At 34.2% G+C, this 20,007-nt stretch overlaps 1 protein-coding gene and 1 long non-coding RNA gene across 3 annotated transcripts; one reads left to right on the plus strand and one right to left on the minus strand.

The window, feature by feature from the left end:
• Positions 1-762: 762 nt before the first annotated feature.
• On the minus strand, positions 763-9,983 carry LOC105198218 (serine-rich adhesin for platelets). Of its 2 annotated transcripts, none has more exons than XM_011164875.3 (10): positions 9,485-9,983; positions 8,450-8,620; positions 8,193-8,326; positions 7,824-7,962; positions 7,500-7,706; positions 7,105-7,316; positions 6,650-6,951; positions 1,434-6,538; positions 1,067-1,122; positions 763-972 (listed from the first exon to the last, which is right to left on the minus strand). In XM_011164875.3, the coding sequence occupies exons 1-10, from the start codon at positions 9,525-9,527 to the stop codon at positions 874-876; spliced, it is 6,468 nt and encodes a 2,155-aa protein (XP_011163177.1). In that variant the 5' UTR covers positions 9,528-9,983; the 3' UTR covers positions 763-873. The 2 variants fall into 2 exon arrangements, with proteins under 2 accessions (XP_011163177.1, XP_011163175.1); XM_011164873.3 differs by having other exon boundaries at positions 7,500-7,709; positions 9,485-9,982.
• Positions 9,984-15,683: 5,700 nt separating this feature from the next.
• LOC120359200 lies at positions 15,684-16,209 on the plus strand. Its single transcript, XR_005576034.1, has 3 exons — positions 15,684-15,779; positions 15,880-16,048; positions 16,157-16,209. It is a non-coding gene; the product is annotated as an uncharacterized LOC120359200 (long non-coding RNA).
• Positions 16,210-20,007: the final 3,798 nt, after the last annotated feature.

A 20,007-nucleotide genomic window follows, 5' to 3' on the forward strand; every position in this document is an offset into this window, starting at 1 on the left:
GCCATATTAAAATCGTGACGTCATGAGCGAGAAATCACAAATTTTTGACAAGACATTTGTGAACAAAGAAAATTTAGATAAAACAGAATAACGAAATCGCTTTTAAAATACTTGTAAAATGGACCTTGGCTATTCTTTTTCTGGCTAATAGTCAGCAAATGATCGTAAAAAGCACAAAGTGAAGCTATTCAGATAAGAAAACACACAATTAAACTAAAATTTCCGAAGTGGCATTTGTAAATAAAAAAAATTTGGATAAAACAGAACGAGAAACTTTATGGTTTAAAATACTTGTAAAAATGGACCTTGACTATTTCTTTTCCGCTTAACAATCAGTAAATAGTAACAAGCGCTTAAAGTAAAATCTATTCAAACAGGAAAACACGAATAGCTATTGAAAGGAGTGAAAAAATATGTTTTTATGTATAAAATTCAAAGAAACTTTACTTGTGGCCTATTCTAACGAATTTGGTAAATACGAAACAAGTCACATTTTCACAATAAAACACATAATAACGAAATGACATGCACGACAAAATTTCATCGTCAATCTGTCATGTTCCACGCCTATTGGTTCCAATTTTGTCTACGACGGTACGTCACTACTGTCAACACGTGACTCTATCAATGCGGAGTTCTCGGCTTAGACGCCAGGAGTCTTTAAATAATAAATAATTATTAATAACAATCCCTTATCATTGTGAAGAAAAATGGCTTTGAAGTTATAGAGTTATGTAAATGTTAAATAATCAAGAATCGAGATTATCAGTAACAAAATATTCTAATATTTTTAATATTCTAACACTATATATCATATAAAAATAGAAAAGAAGTTTACACTTTTTTTATACATATGTACACCAAAGAGAGCATTTATTCAGGTCCATGAACTGTAGTCAGGAATTTATTTAGGTCTACTTCGTTTAAGGTACTGAGTAACATTTGCGGATCCGTTGCACATTTCTTCTCAACCTTAAGAAAGAAAAGCCATTGTAAAATTGTTAGAGAAAACATAAATATGTGTATAAATTTTATTTGTAAATTTTCTTATGAATTATTTAATTACCTGTTTTGTTTCTTTTGCTTCTGACAATTTTCTCTTTCGGCCTTTGGTAATAACATCTACAATTAAAATATTATTTATTTTATAACTTCTCCAGTAAAAAGCATTTAATTTTATTTTATTAAAGCCCAATTTCTTCACACCTCCCGAGCTATCTTTTAGATAAAGATATCAAATAATTAGAAATTGATTTTCTTCACTGAGACTTCTGGTTATCTATCGAATAGCTATTCTTTATACTATTTTCGATACAAAATGTACTAGAATTTCATTCGAAATTGCCATATTTTCTGAGATATCTGATAAATAAAATTATCTAGAATTGAAGAAATTGGACATAAATCTAATAGAATAATCTTCATAATTTTACCTTTTTCCTGATGCTTATCTAGCTTTTGCTTTTTCTTTGCATCAGATTGCGTATTGTTATTAGTTTTGTTTGTCGCAGCAGTTTTAATAATTTTCTTCGTTTTAGCTCTTGGTGGTTCATCTACAGGAGACGATGTAGCTAGAGGTTTCACGGTATTGTCTTTTAAGTTAAGAGTGTCCTTATTCATTTGAAAGTTGGGTGTTTTGCAAACTTTTTCAATTTTTGTACGCGTTTTTTTACTTCCCTTTTTAGGCAGAAGATTAAATATTTCCTCGAACTCTGTGGCCTTCATTATCTTGAAGCATTCAACGGGGTTCGGATCCGAATAATCGGCATAATTAATTTCGATCTGTAACTCGTGCCCGCTATACCTTCTCCTTCTCTTTCTCATCGGTATACTATCATCATACACGAAGTGATACTCTGCTTTATAGTTATGAACATTGGCTGTCTGATGCGTTTCATTATCACCTTCGTTTTCAGGTTCACTCTGCTCCTTGTGTTGCTGTTCGGTTTGATTTTTACCATTGTCCAAATGCTCCTTTTTGGACGCGGGCACCAACTGCAAACACTGGAGAACGGTTGACAATTCCTGCTTGGAATTTTCGACATTAGCATTCTCCTTTTTGCCCGGAGCTTGATCAGAACTTTGAATTTCAGAATCGATGATTTTCTTAACTTTGTTATCTGTTGCACTTACAGTCGAAGATGTTCTGTAATCATTCTCCTCGTCACTAAATAAGTCGCGTTTTACTTGATCTACCTTATGTCTCAATATTTTGTCAGATTTATCAGCATGATTTGAAAACTGTCTCGGTTTGTTTATTTTATCTTCCGTTTGATCGTGCTTCAACTTATCCGGAGCTAATGTTTCTTGGGAAACAATACATTTTTCTGAATTCGGTTCTTTCATCAAAATCTTACCTTGCGCATTTTCAAGAGTCTTCGTTATTCCTTCTTTGTCGACATTGCTATTAATATTGCAATTTTTCTCCGTAATCTCCTGAGCATCTGATATCTCTTTTACATAATCTTGACTTTCCAATAAGAAATTATGCGATTGCACGGTCTCGCTTTTTTTACAATTTTCAACTGCATTATTTTCCACGTCACAAATGTTATTTTCGCGTAATTGTTCTGTCGTGTGATCTTCGAGCAGTTCGTTATTACCATTATTTTTATAATTCGTTAAGTCAGGATCTGTACTTTTCGATGCGGCAACTCGGTCCGTTATTTCTTCCTTGTTATCGCATTTGTTCGCGAGATCCTGATTTTTTGTTTCACATTTTCTTCGTGTACTTTTTCTTACGGTTTCACGTCTATTATTTTGCGGCTCTATTTTTTTATAAACATCTCTAGAGTATTTTGCCGGTGGCCGTATAATTCGTTTTCCTCTGCCAAATTTCTTCAAAGTGTCGGCAGTTAAAATGCTTTTACGCTTAGTCCCATTATTCAGTTTTGGGTTATCTTTGATCTTAGCCATGATACGTTGTCGTTTTTCCTCCAATAGTTGCTTGTGCATTAACTGGTTATGCACAAACGCGTTTTCTTCGCGCTCGGATTGATTTTCATTCGCATTGACTTTAATTTTTCTCAGAGACTCAATGTATTTTGATGATCCTGGCGGAATATACTGTATATCTATTATCTTTGGCTGTGCTCTCGGTATGTTGGTTTGTATTCTACTGCTACTCTTTGATGGGGGCTTGTTTGATCTTGATAATTTTTCGTCTTCCGTCATAATCGCCGATATCTTTGTAGTTAAGTTAACTGTTTCTACTCCGCATTTTGAGCTGCTAGGCGTTTCCGAAATATCAGCTTCATTTAATAGAGTTTCATCTTTTGCCGGAGTTTCTTTCAACGTATTCTTCAGCTGTTCATCAGTTTTCGCGATTGCGAATACCTTCTTCGGCGACGACTCCGTTTTAATTACATTATCTAATTGTTCACATGCATCATTTGGTATATTTAGTAATACATCGCTCGTATTTTTCGGTGCGTCAATGTTTTTTTCTGCGAAATCACTACTGCTATCTGTGCTCGTTTTACTTGGAGCTTTATCGCACTTTTCGTTCGGCGAACACGTTTTTGTCGAAGTATTCGAACTACTACAAGAAGACGATGACGAAGACGACGATGACGACGACGATGACGATGATGACGTATTGGAGGACGAAGAGCTACTCTCCATAGAGTCATTGTGAGAATCATTGATATCATTGGCATCGATTATTGTTTCCCTATGTTCGCTTTTAAATTCGTTTATCTGTATCAGATCCACGTGATGATCTGTTACAATGGAAGCGTCGAGTTCCGCTGCGCTTCCCGAATCTTTGGAAGTAGACGCAATTTTGAACTCCTTGATAGCCTCTTCTCTCGGTAAATTCTCCTTTATCACTTCAAACTCCGTTATCTCTAGTTTGGAAGAGGTACACATCTGATAACTATTACCCGAAGTGAGACTGTTGTGCGTCGAATGTAATTTTATGTGCGACGAAGATAGAATGGGTGACTCTTGCGTACCGCTGTCTTTAAGCTTAGATACCTTCAGATCGGAATCCTGAGCCTGTTCGGAGGTAGGTTTGTAGTACGGGGAATTGTACTCGCCTCTTTTCATGATATCTCTAGTTGTCTCTTCCTTCGGAGTTAAAGCTACACCCGGAGTTATCGGGAATTCCGGGGTGGCAATAAAACTACGTATTTTCGAGGAATCTTCATTGGTCTTGATGAACGGTGTAACTAAATTGCTACTAGGGCTCAATACTCTTGGCGTCGGTGGTGGACCGGATATGCTATCGCACTTTCTGGGTGTCTCCAAGTTTATCATATCGGGCAGTCGCAAGGCATGTTGCGTATTGTCCACTGATGAAATCCTCGAGATTTCGGACACTTGCGCATTGATTTGCGAGACTTCCATGTTTTTCTCCTTCTCATTATCGGATTTCCGTAAATTAGTCGATATCGTCTTTAGCTGTACGTATTTTTTTACAGGCTTCTCTGTAGTCACTGTCACCGCATCGCCGTTTGTACTATTTATCATTGCCGATGTCTCACAAATATTGATCAAAACTTTGTCAGACTTGCTCGCAACGGAATCCACAGTATTAATAATGGCTTTCGTTATGTTTTCCTTTTCAATATTTTGTGGTTCTATTATTTTTGCGTTATCTTGAGAATCCTCTTCCGGTTCGTTAGTATCTTCCACATTATGCTTCAACTTTTTGTTCACTTTCGATTTACCACAACTCTGTTTCTCGTCGTTGCTTTTTACTGATTGTGAACTGTATTTAGCTTTCTTCACCTCACTCTTATCTTTGATGGAATTTTTTTTTCTCTTTACAGGTTTTTTAATCTCAGGCTCGTCTTTCTTGTACGATTCTATACTCTTGCGTAAGTCAGCGTCCCAACTTCCTGCTAAAGGTTTGGATTTAGCTACGGGTTTGTGTTGAACGATCTTATCCTCGGAAGAGGAACAAGATGCACTGGTACTTCCATGTGGAGATACATCACCTATAATAACACCAACACCATTGTACTTGTCCCAACCACCCATGAGCTTAGGCGCAGGGCTTCTAGTAGCTATCGGAATTCTATAAGATTGATTAACTTTCATCGGAGTCTTCTGCTTCTGAGCGGAGGTACTGGAAAGCGACGGTGATCTAAATAATGAAGTTCTACAAACGGATTTCAAACGTTTCGTCGATGAGACATTGGACGAGAACTGGGCATTCCCATCCCCGCTTGTTTTTATGGTAGAATTTGTTCTTGTAGGAGTGTTAAAGTTAAGCGCTCTTATATGACTGCTTCGTTTGCGAGGCGTAGACAAACTTAATCTATGATTCTTGGATCTACTTTTTAATAGGGATTTCGGTGTACGTTTAGTAATGACATCGACGTTCTTGGATGACTGTTCGTTTCTCGTATTATTTGCAGCATTGTTCCCTACATTTTCCATTACAGATGCTAAATCAATATCTGAAAGATTATGACTTTGATTGGTCTTGCTACAACTGAACTTTAAATATGGAGAAAATCCGCTGTTCGATAGGCTGATATTTTCGTCCAGATTAATCATAGGCAAGTTGGTGCTATCCAATGACGTTTTAGCACTGGTCTCATTGCCGTAAAGCGTTATCGATTCACTCCCAACGATCTTACTAGTTTGCACCGATTCTACCGGATGTAGATTTAATACCTGTTGATCAATACTGATAATGGGTACTGTCGCGTCAGTTTTTTGTATAGTTCGTAAATGTTTGTTCATGTTACCATTTTTCCTTGTCGATTGCAATAATTCCACTTGGTTTGCAGAATTGTTCTGCTCTTCTATCACGGATGGTAGTGTTTTGGATATCGGTTGCGGTACATTTACCGTCCTTAAATATAAAGTTTCCACAGTTTCTTTGATTCTACTTGGATCTTTCGGAGCAATCGGAATAAAACGCGAAGTGGTAGTTGATGTGATGGTAGACGAACGATTTATCAAAAGATTATTCATCTCATCTGGCGAACACACAATCAACGTTGGCATAGTCATGAGTTCGTGTTCGGTTACGGATTGTATTGCATTGGACTGAACAGAACTGGATTGGTTATTACCGATTTGATCGCGTTTAGGTTTCGTAGGTCTTGGTCGCTTTACTGTGGACTTCTTAACTTTAGATTGTACATTATTATTTATAGGTGGCGCAACATTACTAGTTTTCTGTATATCTGTCTCTATTAAGGATTTTATAGTATTGTTCTTATTTATTGTAGGTTCCATCGTTTGTATTTTTTGTCCATTATCGTCATTTACGGTTATTTCTTTTGCATCAAGAGTCTTTTTGTTACCGTCAGATGTACTGTTAATATTATTGACATTTATAATACTCATCACTGCTGCTGCATTTTGATCTTCTAAAGCGCTTTGATCTTTTTCCTGATCTTTCGCTTTGTCAACTTCGTCTTCAACTCTGTTGTATTGTTGTCTCGAAGAACTACGAAGTCTATGTTTCAGAGGTATATCCGCTATACCGTCCTCTACAGATACTTTACTATCTATTATCACTGGCTCTGGTGAGCTAATATTATCCATGCCTGTTTCTATTTGTTTCTTTTGCACTCTAAAAATATTACAATAAAATATTGTATTATATTTAAATTATATTACATTTAAATACATATATAATATTCTATTCATAATAAAATACCCAAAGAACAAAATATATACACACTCATTAACAGATTTTGGGCTTAGCTTTCCTTCATCATCATCTTCAGGACTTGTTTCCGTTTCTTTATACGGTCCAATATACTCATAGACAAACTTTTCAAACACAGGATCGGATTCTGTTGCTTCAACGATTGATTTAAGAACATTATTTAGCTCAGCCACAATCGAAGTGTTCCCTTCACCGTTCATCGATTCGTTCAAGTTCTCGCCCATGGAAAGGTCTGTAGGAATGATTGCTTTATTGATATTCTCTGCAATACATTCTTGTACGTCTGTACGATTCAACATTTCTTTCGTTAATATCTGGAAATGTATGTACAAGTAGATATTTAATGGCAACGCTCCAAGTACATTCATAAACGGTTTAGAGAGTAAATTTTTATAAATCATGATACTTTCTCATATGAATAAATAAACGTATAAACAGCAGAAAATTAATATCATTTAGATGCTTACACTGAGATTTTCAATGGGCTCGTCATTAGATTCGGACTCTGACTCAGGTACCTCATAAGGAACAGTTTGAACTTCTGTACTAGAAAAACTCAATAACTCTTCTGTACTTGTGGCTGCAGTATACTGTTTAGGTATTGTACTAATTGCGCTACTTTCTTCCTTTTTTTTATCATCAATGTCTATTTCACAACTTCGTACGCTTGAAACATCGTCTATATAAAGAGAAAAAAAGCTGTTATTAAATTTATTTATAAATTCATACAGAATGCTTTCCATTTAACAAGAATTATTCTGTTTTTGTTACTCACTTAAAACCGAGAAAAACAAAACATTTGCGTCAACTTGTATCACTAAATGGAAAGTACCAATAATTGGTTTCCCAGATTTACAATTACCTGAACTTATCCGAGTACTTCTATTATGTGCGGTAATATTATTTGTACTATAACTTTTCTCAAAATCACATTGTCTGTGAGATTCTTGCATAATAAAATTGTCATCTCTCTTCTCAACTGTATGAGTAGTGCATTCTGCCTGCTTCAACAAATCAACATTCCCAGGCAAACTCTCTAATGGAGTTGCGTCAACATTATGGTAACTTGCTGCTACATATAATGTAACATTAAAATAAAAATTTTTTCAATAAAAATATCAAAATAAAGATCAAAATCTTGTAATATGTACGACGTTATACCATTACAAATAAGAAATAAACATACGTGGACTCATGATATCAGATTGTTGTACTAAATTAAACTGGGATTTAATATTGCGTCTAATCCGTTCACTGTTACTATGATGCCGTTTACGCATGTTGCTTGCAGCAATAGGTGAACCATTTGATGTTTGTGCGTTACTCTGTAAAAAATGAAAAGCACTATGTTACATAATTTAAGTGTTAATCTATGTTTGCTTATACATATATATAAAATACAAGAATTTCCTCCTATTTTTAGAAAGTTTTTTCTTATCTCAGATTAAATCTCAATTATGCTAACAATAAGTGTGCAAAATTTCTGATATATTTAGAATATAAAAAGTAATTGATCAAGATAATGATAATGATGATATTGATAATGATAAGTTACCTGTGAAGGTACATTTATGTTTACAACAAAACGCTGACCACGTGGTTCTTCTACGAGAAACTTGAGTTGCTCTATTAAATCTCCACAATGTTTCACCTGCTCACAGTCATTGGCTTTGCTTAACCGTTCTTGAACTATATAAAAAATAGTATATATATTTAAATATAAATTCTATATTTATAGAATTTATATGCAGTCTAAATCTAAATTATTATTACTTAAATAAGTTTGAACTAAATGTATATACAATTATTTACTTATAGCACTGATGGATGAAAACTTTTCGACAAGGTCCATCAATGTTACACCATTGACTCTGGTGCTGAATCTTCTCCCACAAGAAAGTACGGTACGGCATTCTTGTAGATGTGGAGATGTCTCTAAAAACAACTTAGCTGCCTCAGTACACTTCTGATCCTCTAGATAACCTAAAAGTATAAAGAACCCTGATTAAAAAGCGCGATAGAAAACGATAGAAAGTGTCAGAAACCTGATTCAAAACAATAGAATTCTATCGTTTTGAATCAGGTTTCTGACATTTTCTATTGTTTTCTTTTGGTTTTTATATCAGGGAATGTAATAGAATAACAACATAAACTAACTGTATAACTTGATTAATGCCATCAAATAGGAGCAATACAAACAAAACAAAAGTATAAAAATATTCCTGAACAGTAGACAACAAAAATCATTCCTTTATTATGCTTTCTATATTTTTTAAATTCTTTATCTCTTCAAAACCCAGACATATCAAAAATGCAGTGAAAGCAAGAGAATCCAAAAAAACATTTGTTAAAGCCTCTCTTTCTTCATTAAAAAAATTTGATCCACACAATTACATAATTTAATATAGCAATGTTAGAAGCTGCCTACAGTACCTCTATATAAAGTAAGCATGAAAAGTGGAGTTAAAACAAGAAATAAAACAAATTTATTCACTGACACTCTTATTACAGCTCCTTACACCAAAAATATATAGCTTTATACCTCTTACTTCTTATATCAAGCTTACTCCGCATATTGTAGATCCTTACTCTCAAATGCAAAAAAATAGAAAATTTACTTGCACATGAGAATCAGGAAGACAATAGACAATGTAATTGTGTGAAAGAATTTGATGACATTTTTTTTATAAGATATGTTCCTAGAGCAAACGTAGCAAACTAATCGTGAGACGTTACAAATAAGAAAGCTACAAAGCTCAGCTGCAAAACCTTTCAAGGGACGGGATATGGCGTTCCCGCGGGAAAGGTTACGCGCGAGCGGTGTCTTGGCCTCAATCCTGATCTTACCGAGCACCAATCGAGCGATCTCAGACGGTAGTAGGGCTTCCATAGTTGCGTCGAATACACTTCGCGATATCCAAGAGATCTCCTCATCGAAGCATCAGCAGCGTCACGATCCAAGACAAACAACGCTGTCAACGCTCCCCTTGGGTGCACTATTGCGTCTCAACCTCAACAATGGCAACAAATGGCAAACATTTGTACTGCACTGCTACCAACGTGCGGCCGCTCGCCCTTTTCAAATTCAGCTTTGGCAAGTTCGAAAACATTCGAGAAACAACGCCTCGCCGTTTCTCTTTCGGAGCAGAACGAGATTGTTTTGCCCGCGATCCCCGCGATGTTATCACATATAATTATCATTCGAACAGACGTATTTCATTGCATGCATAATCGTTAAAATCTCATTAGATTCGTCTTTCTTCGCTCGTCGCACTTGCAAAACCTATTTTGCGTCATTATAAGCGAGACTAAACGGAAATGCAAAGGAAACAACAACATTATAATTCGGAGAAAAATCTCTCCGTTTTTTAAACTTACATTTCGCGGGGCTACATTTAAATCTTCCACCCACGACATCGCCATTTTTACAATTGACACCGATAGGATGCTGTAAAAGAGCGACAGCTGCAGGCCGAAATTGAAGACCGCAAATGGTTGACAATTAGGGCGCGCTCACATAGAATACGGAATGACGGAACTGCGGAACGTTTGTGATTGGTAGCGGCTTCATTCCGTCGATTCTGCCGTTTTCTTTTCCGTTTTCAGCGGAATAACTTTTACGCATGTATTCGTCTTTGACGTGTTGTCACAAAGAAAAACAAAAAACCTAACCTAATTAATTAATAAATAAAAAATTTATTAATTTTACTAATTTATCAAATAATTGTCATTACCATATCGATTTCATGCTATCCCCTGATATTACGATAAAAACCGCAATGTTATGTGTAGTCGAGTTTCAGGCGAAATGGGATCACGAATTACTTGTTCTTTGGTAATAACAGGTCCGACTAATTTTATTAATTCATCAAATAATTGAGGTGGCAAACTAAGATAATCAATATATTTTTCTTCAGCTTTAAAACATTTCCTTCGCAAGATTTGCACTTGCTCCTTGCAATAATTTTCTTTCTGCGTCGGAAACTCGGATTATGAAGCAGCGGAGAAGATGCAAAACACGATTAAACGTGACACAACTTCGCACAATACATCGCATCCGACTGACGATGAATATATTGTCTACCGCTACCAATCACAAACGCCCAACAATTTACTTCACTTCCGATACTCTACGAAACTCTTGAAACACTCGTTCGCGTCAAAAACTCGTACGGGACAACGAGAATGCGAGTTGAAATGCGCCGCGACGCGCCACGACCTTCTGCCGTTCTGCCTAACCAACCGACTGCTACTCCTGCGTAGCGACGGCGGCAGCGGTGCGCAGGCGCGTGGCCGTGACCACGCGGCAGTCACGCCGCTACGCAGTACCAAGGTCCGTGGATTGGCGTTGGAGGGGAAGGAAGGTCGTTGCATAGCCGCCATTTTCGAGACAGCGAGTCAGTGTTAGTGTACGTAGGTACTACAGCTATTAGTTGTGTGAGTGAGCGAGTGTGCAGTAAAAGTATGGCCGCCGCCATTTTTGTTCCACATCGTTGAAGTGGATGCAACGACCTTCCTTCCCCTCCAACGCCAATCCACGGACCTTGCGCAGTACGCAGTAGAGTCCTATATCAGATATCAGAGAGGAACCTGAGAGCGGCCACGGCGGCCTTTTTCCTATAACGCTTCGAAACTCCCGTACACTAGTGACGCACATCTATTCTGGTCAGAATGGGAACTACGTGTCACATCCATTTTGCAATCCGCCGTTAAAAACAGTGTGGATGTTAGCACGGACAACAACCTACATCCATCTCTCGAGAAATGGATGTAGGTTGTTGTCCGTGCTAACATCCATTTTGCTGCAAATAAAATCTGACGCGTATCGCGTATGTTGCATCCAGAACAGGGGTCGAGAATGTGCACAAATGATTAATTACGTCTACTTTCGCGTAATTTTTTATTTATTATAGTCTGAATTATTTACATTAACATTGATATTAATACATATCAATACATTTATGCCCATATTTTGCACAATCATATTTTTACTTAAAAAAGATGTTTAATAGTAACAGAGAATTTGGTTCTTTAATAAAGAAACATTCATTTTACGCAGTACTTAAAAAATAATTGTAATTAACATCGCATCATATGATGAAGAAGAAATAAATGTCTTTCCACGAATAAATATACCATCTTTTTATTTTTACATAATTCTTTATTATTTAAATGTCTTCAAATTATGCTTTTAAAAAAATTAGCTTTTTTAATTTTTTTAAATCTTGACGCAACTCTCTCTTTCTCTCTCTCACTCTTTCTTTCTTTCTCTCTTTCTCTTTTAACGTGATTGTCCTTTAATTGTTTAGGCCTTCAGTTAGAGAGAGAAAGCATCGCGGTGATAGACATGGAGCAAGCGGCGATGTTATCTCTATGGATACCCTCCTCTTTACTCCCCTCTCGATCCCGTCACGTTTTCCGTGCTACGTTTAGGCCGTAAAATTCAGAAAGAGGATTTCGGACGATTTCTGCGCAACAGAGTCCTATATAAAGAGAGAAGCGACATTGATGTCCGAAGCTCTGATTGGTAATCTGATTGATACTTGATTGGCTAAGCGAGCAGCCATATTGTGACCACAGCTGTTTGCAGAATGATACGAATGGTGTTTGATGACCATGGTGGAAGCATGATGTAAGAAGAAAGGTGAAACAAGTAACCAGATGCGCAGTAGACCATACTCTAGACCAATCAGAACTGGGTCCAAATTTTGAGATTCAATATGGCTACGGCTCCGGTACTGGAACGTATTTATACTTGCATTTATATGTGAATCGGAGATAATCGGTGAATCGAAGAAATTCAAAGCTACTTAAAAAAAGAAGAATGTGAAGGTAAGGTTGAGACTTTGTACATTAATAAAAATTGTGATAATTGTTATTTCAAATTTTGTAAACTTGAATTAGAAGAAATTTGGAAAGTTATAAGAATGAGCTTATGTGTATGGCTAAATTGTTGTATTTCATGTTTATAACAACAGTGTTTATTGCAACAGTGATTTTTGTTAAAGATAATAAATTTCAAGTATTTTTACATTTTTATATTTATTTTTTTTAACAGCATCTACATTTTAAGTATGTGTGACTACATATGATTGTTTCGTATTTAAATTGCGCGGATATATTTGGACCCAAATTTCATTGGCTCATCACATCGAGCCACACCTCTTACCGCGCATCGAGCCGCCGACGATGCGCGTTGTTTCACCTTGTTTTTTACATCATGGGTGGAAGTATAACATGATATGCTCAACACAGTATATCCAGTAGCGCAACTCCCTGTCAGCACCTTTGATCTTAGCGTGTACGAAATTGAACTGCACATGCGCGAGCTAAGTAGGTAACCAATCATAGATCTGCTCTTTGGTGCTGCACTAAAATGTTGTATCTCGCTTTCACTAAACTTGAAATGTATATGTATTTCATTTCAAGTACAACGGCTGTTCCCTTGTCATCCTTTTATCATTTCCCTCTCTTTTTCAAACGTATTATTTGCAAGTTGGTTGTTATATTTAAGATATAAATTAAATAAAAACGATATAAATAAGTAGTTAATCACGCAATATACTATTCAAACAATAAAAAATATGTAAATAAAGAAAATATATATAACAAAGGAAAAATATATATACAATTCAACAAATATTGATAAAAAAGAAAGTGTGTGTGTGTGTGTGTGTATATATATATAGTTTCTGTAAAAAAATGTGTAAAATTTAAAAAAAACGTTGAGTGTAAATAAAGAGAAAACACTACCTTTAAAACTCAACTTGTGTAAAAACAAATATTACAAGCACTAGAACAACTTATAATTCTTTATTTTATCATTATAAACTAAGCCTAAATGTTTAATCACCAGGAATATTCATTATAATAAAGATAAAGCAATAACTTATGATTTAAATTCAGTTTTGCGAAAGCGAAATACTTCTAAGACTCAATTTGTGTAATTAAAAATATTACAAATATTAGAACAACTTATATTTATTCATTTTATCATTAAAAACTAGGTCTAAATATTTAATTACTGGAAATATTTATTATAATAAAGATGAAGCAATAACAGTAATGATTTTGATTCAGTTTTATGAAAGCGAAACATCTTGGTGATTCTAAACTTTTAATCTAAATTATAACTGTTTTTGCTTTATCTTTATTTTCATAAATATTTCTGGTGATTAAACATTTAGACTTAGTTTATAATGATAACATAAAGAAATTTAAGTTGTTATATTGCTTGTAATATTTTTAAGTACACAAGTTGAGTCTTAGAGGTAATTCGCTTTCGCAAAACTGAATCTAAATCATAACTGTTATTGCTTTATCTTTATTACAATGAATTTTTCTGATGATTAAACATTTAGATCTAGTTTATAATGATAAAATAAAGAAATTTAAGTTGTTCTAATACTTGTACTATTTTTAATTACATAAGTTGAGTCTTAGAGCTTTAAATCAGAGAGCACATTCTTACAGTGAAAGGTGAAATTTACATGGGACAAATTAGAAAGGTAAAAATAAGTTTGTTTATACACATTTGGCTTAAATAACTTTACTTTGTAATCATATACATAATTTATAGATTTTTAACTGATTATAAAAATTTGATACGAAGTGTATTTAAGAGTGATACGTAAAATCTTTCTATAAATGTTTAGATCATACGGGGAATAATAGAAACAATTAAAATAAGACTAATAATATTTATAAAACAAACATTATATTAAAATTCTTATTAACCTAATATTAACATTATGTAATTATAAATGAATTAACTTCTAATAAAAATTTATATTTTGAAAGTTATACACAATTTCAAACTTTTTATATATAATAGTAGTATTTATACAATTCTTCTTCTTCTTGTAGTTTTCTATTTATTAATTCACACTTCTCACTATCTATTTTTTTTGACACAGCTTTTCACTTCGATTCTATACAGCTGATGTACAGCTAAACGTCTGCTCCCGCCAATTCTAACCAAATTCTACATGGCATTTAAATGTGTGACAGAAAGAGCTATAGAAAAACAGTAAGAGAAAATGCGACAGAAAATCTGTTATGTGATTGGTTACCTACTTAGCTCGCGCATGTGCAGTTCAATTTCGTACACGCTGAAATCGGGAGAGTTGCGCTACTGTATATACTGTGTGCTCAATTTGACTAAACCACGCCCCTTTTCATGGCAAAGTGTCTCTTATTCCTGAAGGCTGCCAACTGTGAAAAAATGAAATATTTAATGTCGGAAAGTTGCTGAACCTAGATGGTCGCATCTTTGTCACACGTACGAGTGCGTGCATTGCGTCTTTTTCTGTCATACCAGCGCCGCCAGTGTCATTGCTCCAATTTCAGCGTCTTTGCTTCATAGCGTCCATAGTAACAACACGTGTTTTGAGGTTATTTTTTAAACTTTGTTGTAAAATAAAGTGAAAATGGTACGTTGTGTAGTGAAATCGTGTAAAAATTGCAATGAAACATGCTTGCCAGCGCAAGTAAACTTTTTCCGATTTCCGGAAAATGCAGTAATACGTGAAGGCTGAATTCAGAGAATCGGAGAGAGTTTTATGCCGAAAAATATTAAGAATGCTAAGTCTTATTAAATATTATTAGCTAATTTTTTGTAATGACATTATTTTCATTGCAATTTGTATTACACACACAGGCACACACACAACATTCCAATACTGTTCCAAAAGAAAATATTGTAAATATTCGTATCTTAATAGAGCAACCTAACCTAACACCAATTACTTGATATATATACTAACCAACAACTTTCTATTTAATTATCTTAACTTTTGCAATAAATTTAAAGAATAGTATATTAAACTGATACAATATCTTTCAAGATAATTAAATGTACGTATCATGTATACATTTATACGTATTGTCGAAATTAAAATAATTTAATAGGAAGTTACATAGCACACATCAAGTGCTTGATGTAAACTAAGACAATTGTTAACTTATTAATTGTTAGTTAACTTAACTATTATTCTGTCATTTGAATTTTCAGCAAATATATGCTTAGCACACTTCACAGAAGATTTGTTTGTGAGAAGTAAAAAGATTCGACCTCCTATGGACATTCGAAGACAGTCGCTTTTGCCGTTCCAACATTATTGTTACCAAAAACGGAAAATAGGTAAACATGAATAAATAATAATTGATGTATTAATTACTGAAAAATACATTCCTTTTTTTGCATAACATTATCAAAGTATCATTTATGTTTTCTATTTTAGTGACAATGAAAGTAATATGGACTTCGAAGTCATAGCCGAAGATTTTTCGCTTCCCGTTATCCACGAAAATGTACATGCAGTCTTCCGAGTTACTCGTCAGCCCTGATGATCCATCGAATATACAGGAATATATGATAGATGTAGAATCACCGAAGGATCGATTTAGAAGGTAAGAACAACATTGAACGATTACTGATGATAGTAATTTGCTATCTTAATGTGCCACGAAATTCTTGGTATATACAATAAACAATGATGTTTTGTTTTATTATTACAGTAATCGAAGGTTGGAGGAAACATATGCAATGTGTTGAACGCCACCAAAAACAAGAAAAAAATGAAAAAATCAAATAGAATTTTTAGCTCTTAGCTTTTTAACTTTGAAATGTATAAAATAATAAATAATTATGTGTATCTAAAAACTGTACAATATAAGAATTGTGTATAATAAATTATTATATTTATCATGAAACCTGCATAAAAAATAATGACTTATTTCTACACATTTTGTCGGTAGAGATTGTCTTAGTCAGTTCATTCGAAAACAGCAACACGTGGCTCAAGCATAAAATCAATGAATATTATTTAATTTAATTTAACTATCTTAACTATTTTTTTCTTTTCATTCTTAATGAAAAAATATCTTCAAATTTTAATAATTTTTTATTTACAAAAAATTGATATTCTGTAATGATTTGTGGACTTAATAATTCTATTTATTTCTTGTTTTGGAAAAAATTCTTGTATATCAATAGTTGTTTTTTAAATTTTTAAGAACTTTATTTTTTATTATTAAAATTACCGTAAAATTTATTACGATATTTATATTTGTAGCGTTATTTCAAATATTATTTTATTATTAAATACTATTAATCTTTATATTTTACACAAACTGTTTAATTTTTATTAATTTTTTACAATGAGCGCAGTTAGTCTTTCGTGTCGTGTTGTATTTAATAACATTTATTTACAGCGGTAACTATCTGCAAGAAAAGAGACAGAGTGAAAATAGAAAACGTCCGACAAAGACAGTTATATCAGGTGTACAGACTTTAGAAAGTGAAATACTCCAACTTTTTACAGTTGGCAGCCCTCTGGAATAAGAGGCAGAAAAACGACGGAGAGCGCAGATTTTAGAGAAAGAAGGCTGCAAATTGAGCACACCATGCTATCCCTTCCACCATGTTGATGACGTTAAGTGGTCCCAAAATGGCGGTGGAGGACTCAATTGGATACTGAAGGTTGTGGTGGGGGTTCGATGTCGCTTCTCTCTTTATATAGGACTCTACTGCGCAGGGACGTAGAGAGACTAGAAAGCGCCCACTCTTTTTTTATTATGTTACAATGGCATATACATGCATACGCATGATTTACAAATGACAATACGCGCGATTAATATGGCATAATAAATAATAATAATAATAATAATAATAATAATAATAATAATAATAATAATGTAATAAAAATCAATGAAATATATGGATACTTGAGTATTATTTTTATTCTCTAACTTACAAAGGTGAAGATTATTGATCTGATTTTAATACAACCTTTCAACAGTTTTTACGAAATATCACGTAAAGATTAATCAAAACTTTACAAAAAAAAATTAATTAAGAATTATATAATAATATACGATATAAGGTATTAAAGTGTTAATCAGTAAAGTAACGGATTTTAATCAAATTCTTCTCGATATATGTATTAATCGATGGCAATTGTGGAAATAATGGAAATGGGATGACAATGGGATAGAAATATTAGAATGAATGCAATGATGTTAATGGAATGGCAATAATGGAAATGATGACAATGACAATATATATAGCCTGACGGCAATGACGGCAATGGTGGAAATGATGGCAATTATGACAATGTTCTCGATGTTAATGATGGCAATGGAATGGCAATATGGAAATAGAATCGCATAATGAAATGAATGAAATGATGGAAATGTTATCAAAAAAATGGCAATGATGGCAATAATAAAAATGGTGGCAATGTCGGCAGTGGCGGCAATGGCGTAATAATAATGGCAATGATGAAAATGGGATGACAATGATGGCAACGATGGCAATAATGACAATGATGGAAAAGATGAAAAATAGGCCATCCCATTGGATGGCATTGATGGAAAGAATGCAATTATGGAAAGAATGCAATGATGGAAATTATATCAATTAGATGGCAATGATAGCAGTGGCGGAAATGGTGGTATTTGCGACAATGACAGTAATGGAATAAATGCAATGATGGTGTAATAATGGTAATGGAATGGCAAAAATGGAAATGATAAAAGTGACAATGACGGCAATTATAACAATTATTGCAATGATGGCATTAATAGTAATGATGGAAATGGTAGCAAAGAAAATGCAATGATGAAAATGATGGCAATGGAATGGTAATATTGAAATGAATGCAATGATGGCAATAATGGGACTGCTGGCAATGATGGGAATTGTGGAAATAATAGATGGCAATGGGATGGATATGTTGTAATGAATGCTATGGTGACAATGACGGCAATGGAAATGGTAATGATGGAAATGATGGCAATAGTGGGAATGATGGCAATAGTGGCATTCGTGATAATGATGGCAATGATGACAATAATGGGATTGCTGTTAATGGTGAGGAGATAGTCCACTAAATTTCGGCAAAACTAAAAAAAACTTGGAAAAAATTCACTTCTGACATAGTTCAATTTTGGTCAATTTTTTGCAAAAAACTTGAACAAAAATGATGAATTTCCGCAAAGTTAACAAAAAAATAGGAATAAAACTGACTTCTGACATCTATATCCCAAGCAGAAAAGTGAGTCATCACTACATCAAAATGATATCAAAATGATCATTAAGTGACTTTTTGATCAATTACGATTTGATGTCACTTTGACTTGTCCACTTTGACTTGTACCATCCCATTGGATGGCAATGAAGGAAAGAATGCAATTATGGAATGCAATTATCGATTCCTGAATGACATGAGCTTGCTGCTGTATTTGGTCTGCAGCCATATAATATTTCCATTTCATCATAGAATAGACAACGTTTAGTTGCAGCCCCACTAACATTATTATCTCTTTAGCATTTAAAGTATGCAAGTTTTAAATTTTTTAATTTTAGCTTTATCTGCTCTGCAGTTTTATTGTAACCTCTTTGTTCCATTTCTGAAACAAGTAGCCGGAAAATTTCAACATGTTTATGTCTTTTTCCATCTATTATTGATAATATTTGTTTTTCCGTGCATAATTCTAAAAAAACACGCGTCTCCTCTTCTTCCCAATTTTGTCTTTTTTTACACATTATATTAATTATCGCAGATTTATTCTCACAAAACGAAGACATTATTAACTATTAACTGAAGAAAACTTGAGAAAACCTAAATCGCCTATTACATAATACGGAAATGTTTACACCGTTACATGTGTGCTGAAAATGCGTACTATTTTGATACGATACGTCTGTTTGATTTGATTCGTACAAGACTATACGTCATCGTTTACACCATCGAATTAAATTAATTTAGTACGTATATTGTACTTAGTACGCATATCAAACAACCGGTGTAAACTAAGCCATTGCCATCAATGCCATCATTGCCACGATTGCCGTCATTATCACAATTGCCATCATTGCTATCATTGTCAAAAACGCCACCATTTCTGCTACTGCTATCATTGCCATCTTTTTGATAACGTTACCAAGCATTTATTCCATAATGTACCATTCCATTTCCATATTGCCATTTCATTGCCATCATTAAAATTATCGAGAACATTGCTCTAAGATTGTCAGGCTATAGGCTGACTAACGGCACTGATGTCAATCATGTGCATTGTTGAAATGTTGAAATGAATGCAATGATGGCAATGGGATGGCAATGTTGAAATGAATGCAATGATGGCAATGGGATGGCGACGATGGCAAAGATGTCAATAATGGCAATAATGGGAATGATGGTAATTGTAGAAATGACGGAAATGGGATGGAAATAATGGAATGAATGTTATGATGGCAATGATGAAAATGATGGCAATAATGGGAATGATGGCAATAGTGGTAATGATGGCAATAATGGGAATGCTGTGAATGAGAGACTATCTCACATATTCCAAGCAGAACA

The sequence above is a fragment of the Solenopsis invicta genome, chromosome 12 (assembly GCF_016802725.1).
Source record: "Solenopsis invicta isolate M01_SB chromosome 12, UNIL_Sinv_3.0, whole genome shotgun sequence".
Classification (NCBI taxonomy): domain Eukaryota; kingdom Metazoa; phylum Arthropoda; class Insecta; order Hymenoptera; family Formicidae; genus Solenopsis; species Solenopsis invicta.

Coding starts and splice junctions, on each gene's coding strand:
- LOC105198218 (XM_011164873.3), bottom strand. CDS start 9,527: ATGGAAGCCCTACTACCGTCTGAGATCGCTCGATTGGTGCTCG. Junction 7,317..7,499: donor AAGTACTCGGATAAGTTCAG/GTAATTGTAAAT, acceptor CTCTTTATATAG/ACGATGTTTCAAGCGTACGA. Junction 1,123..1,433: donor AGATAAGCATCAGGAAAAAG/GTAAAATTATGA, acceptor TTTTAATTGTAG/ATGTTATTACCAAAGGCCGA.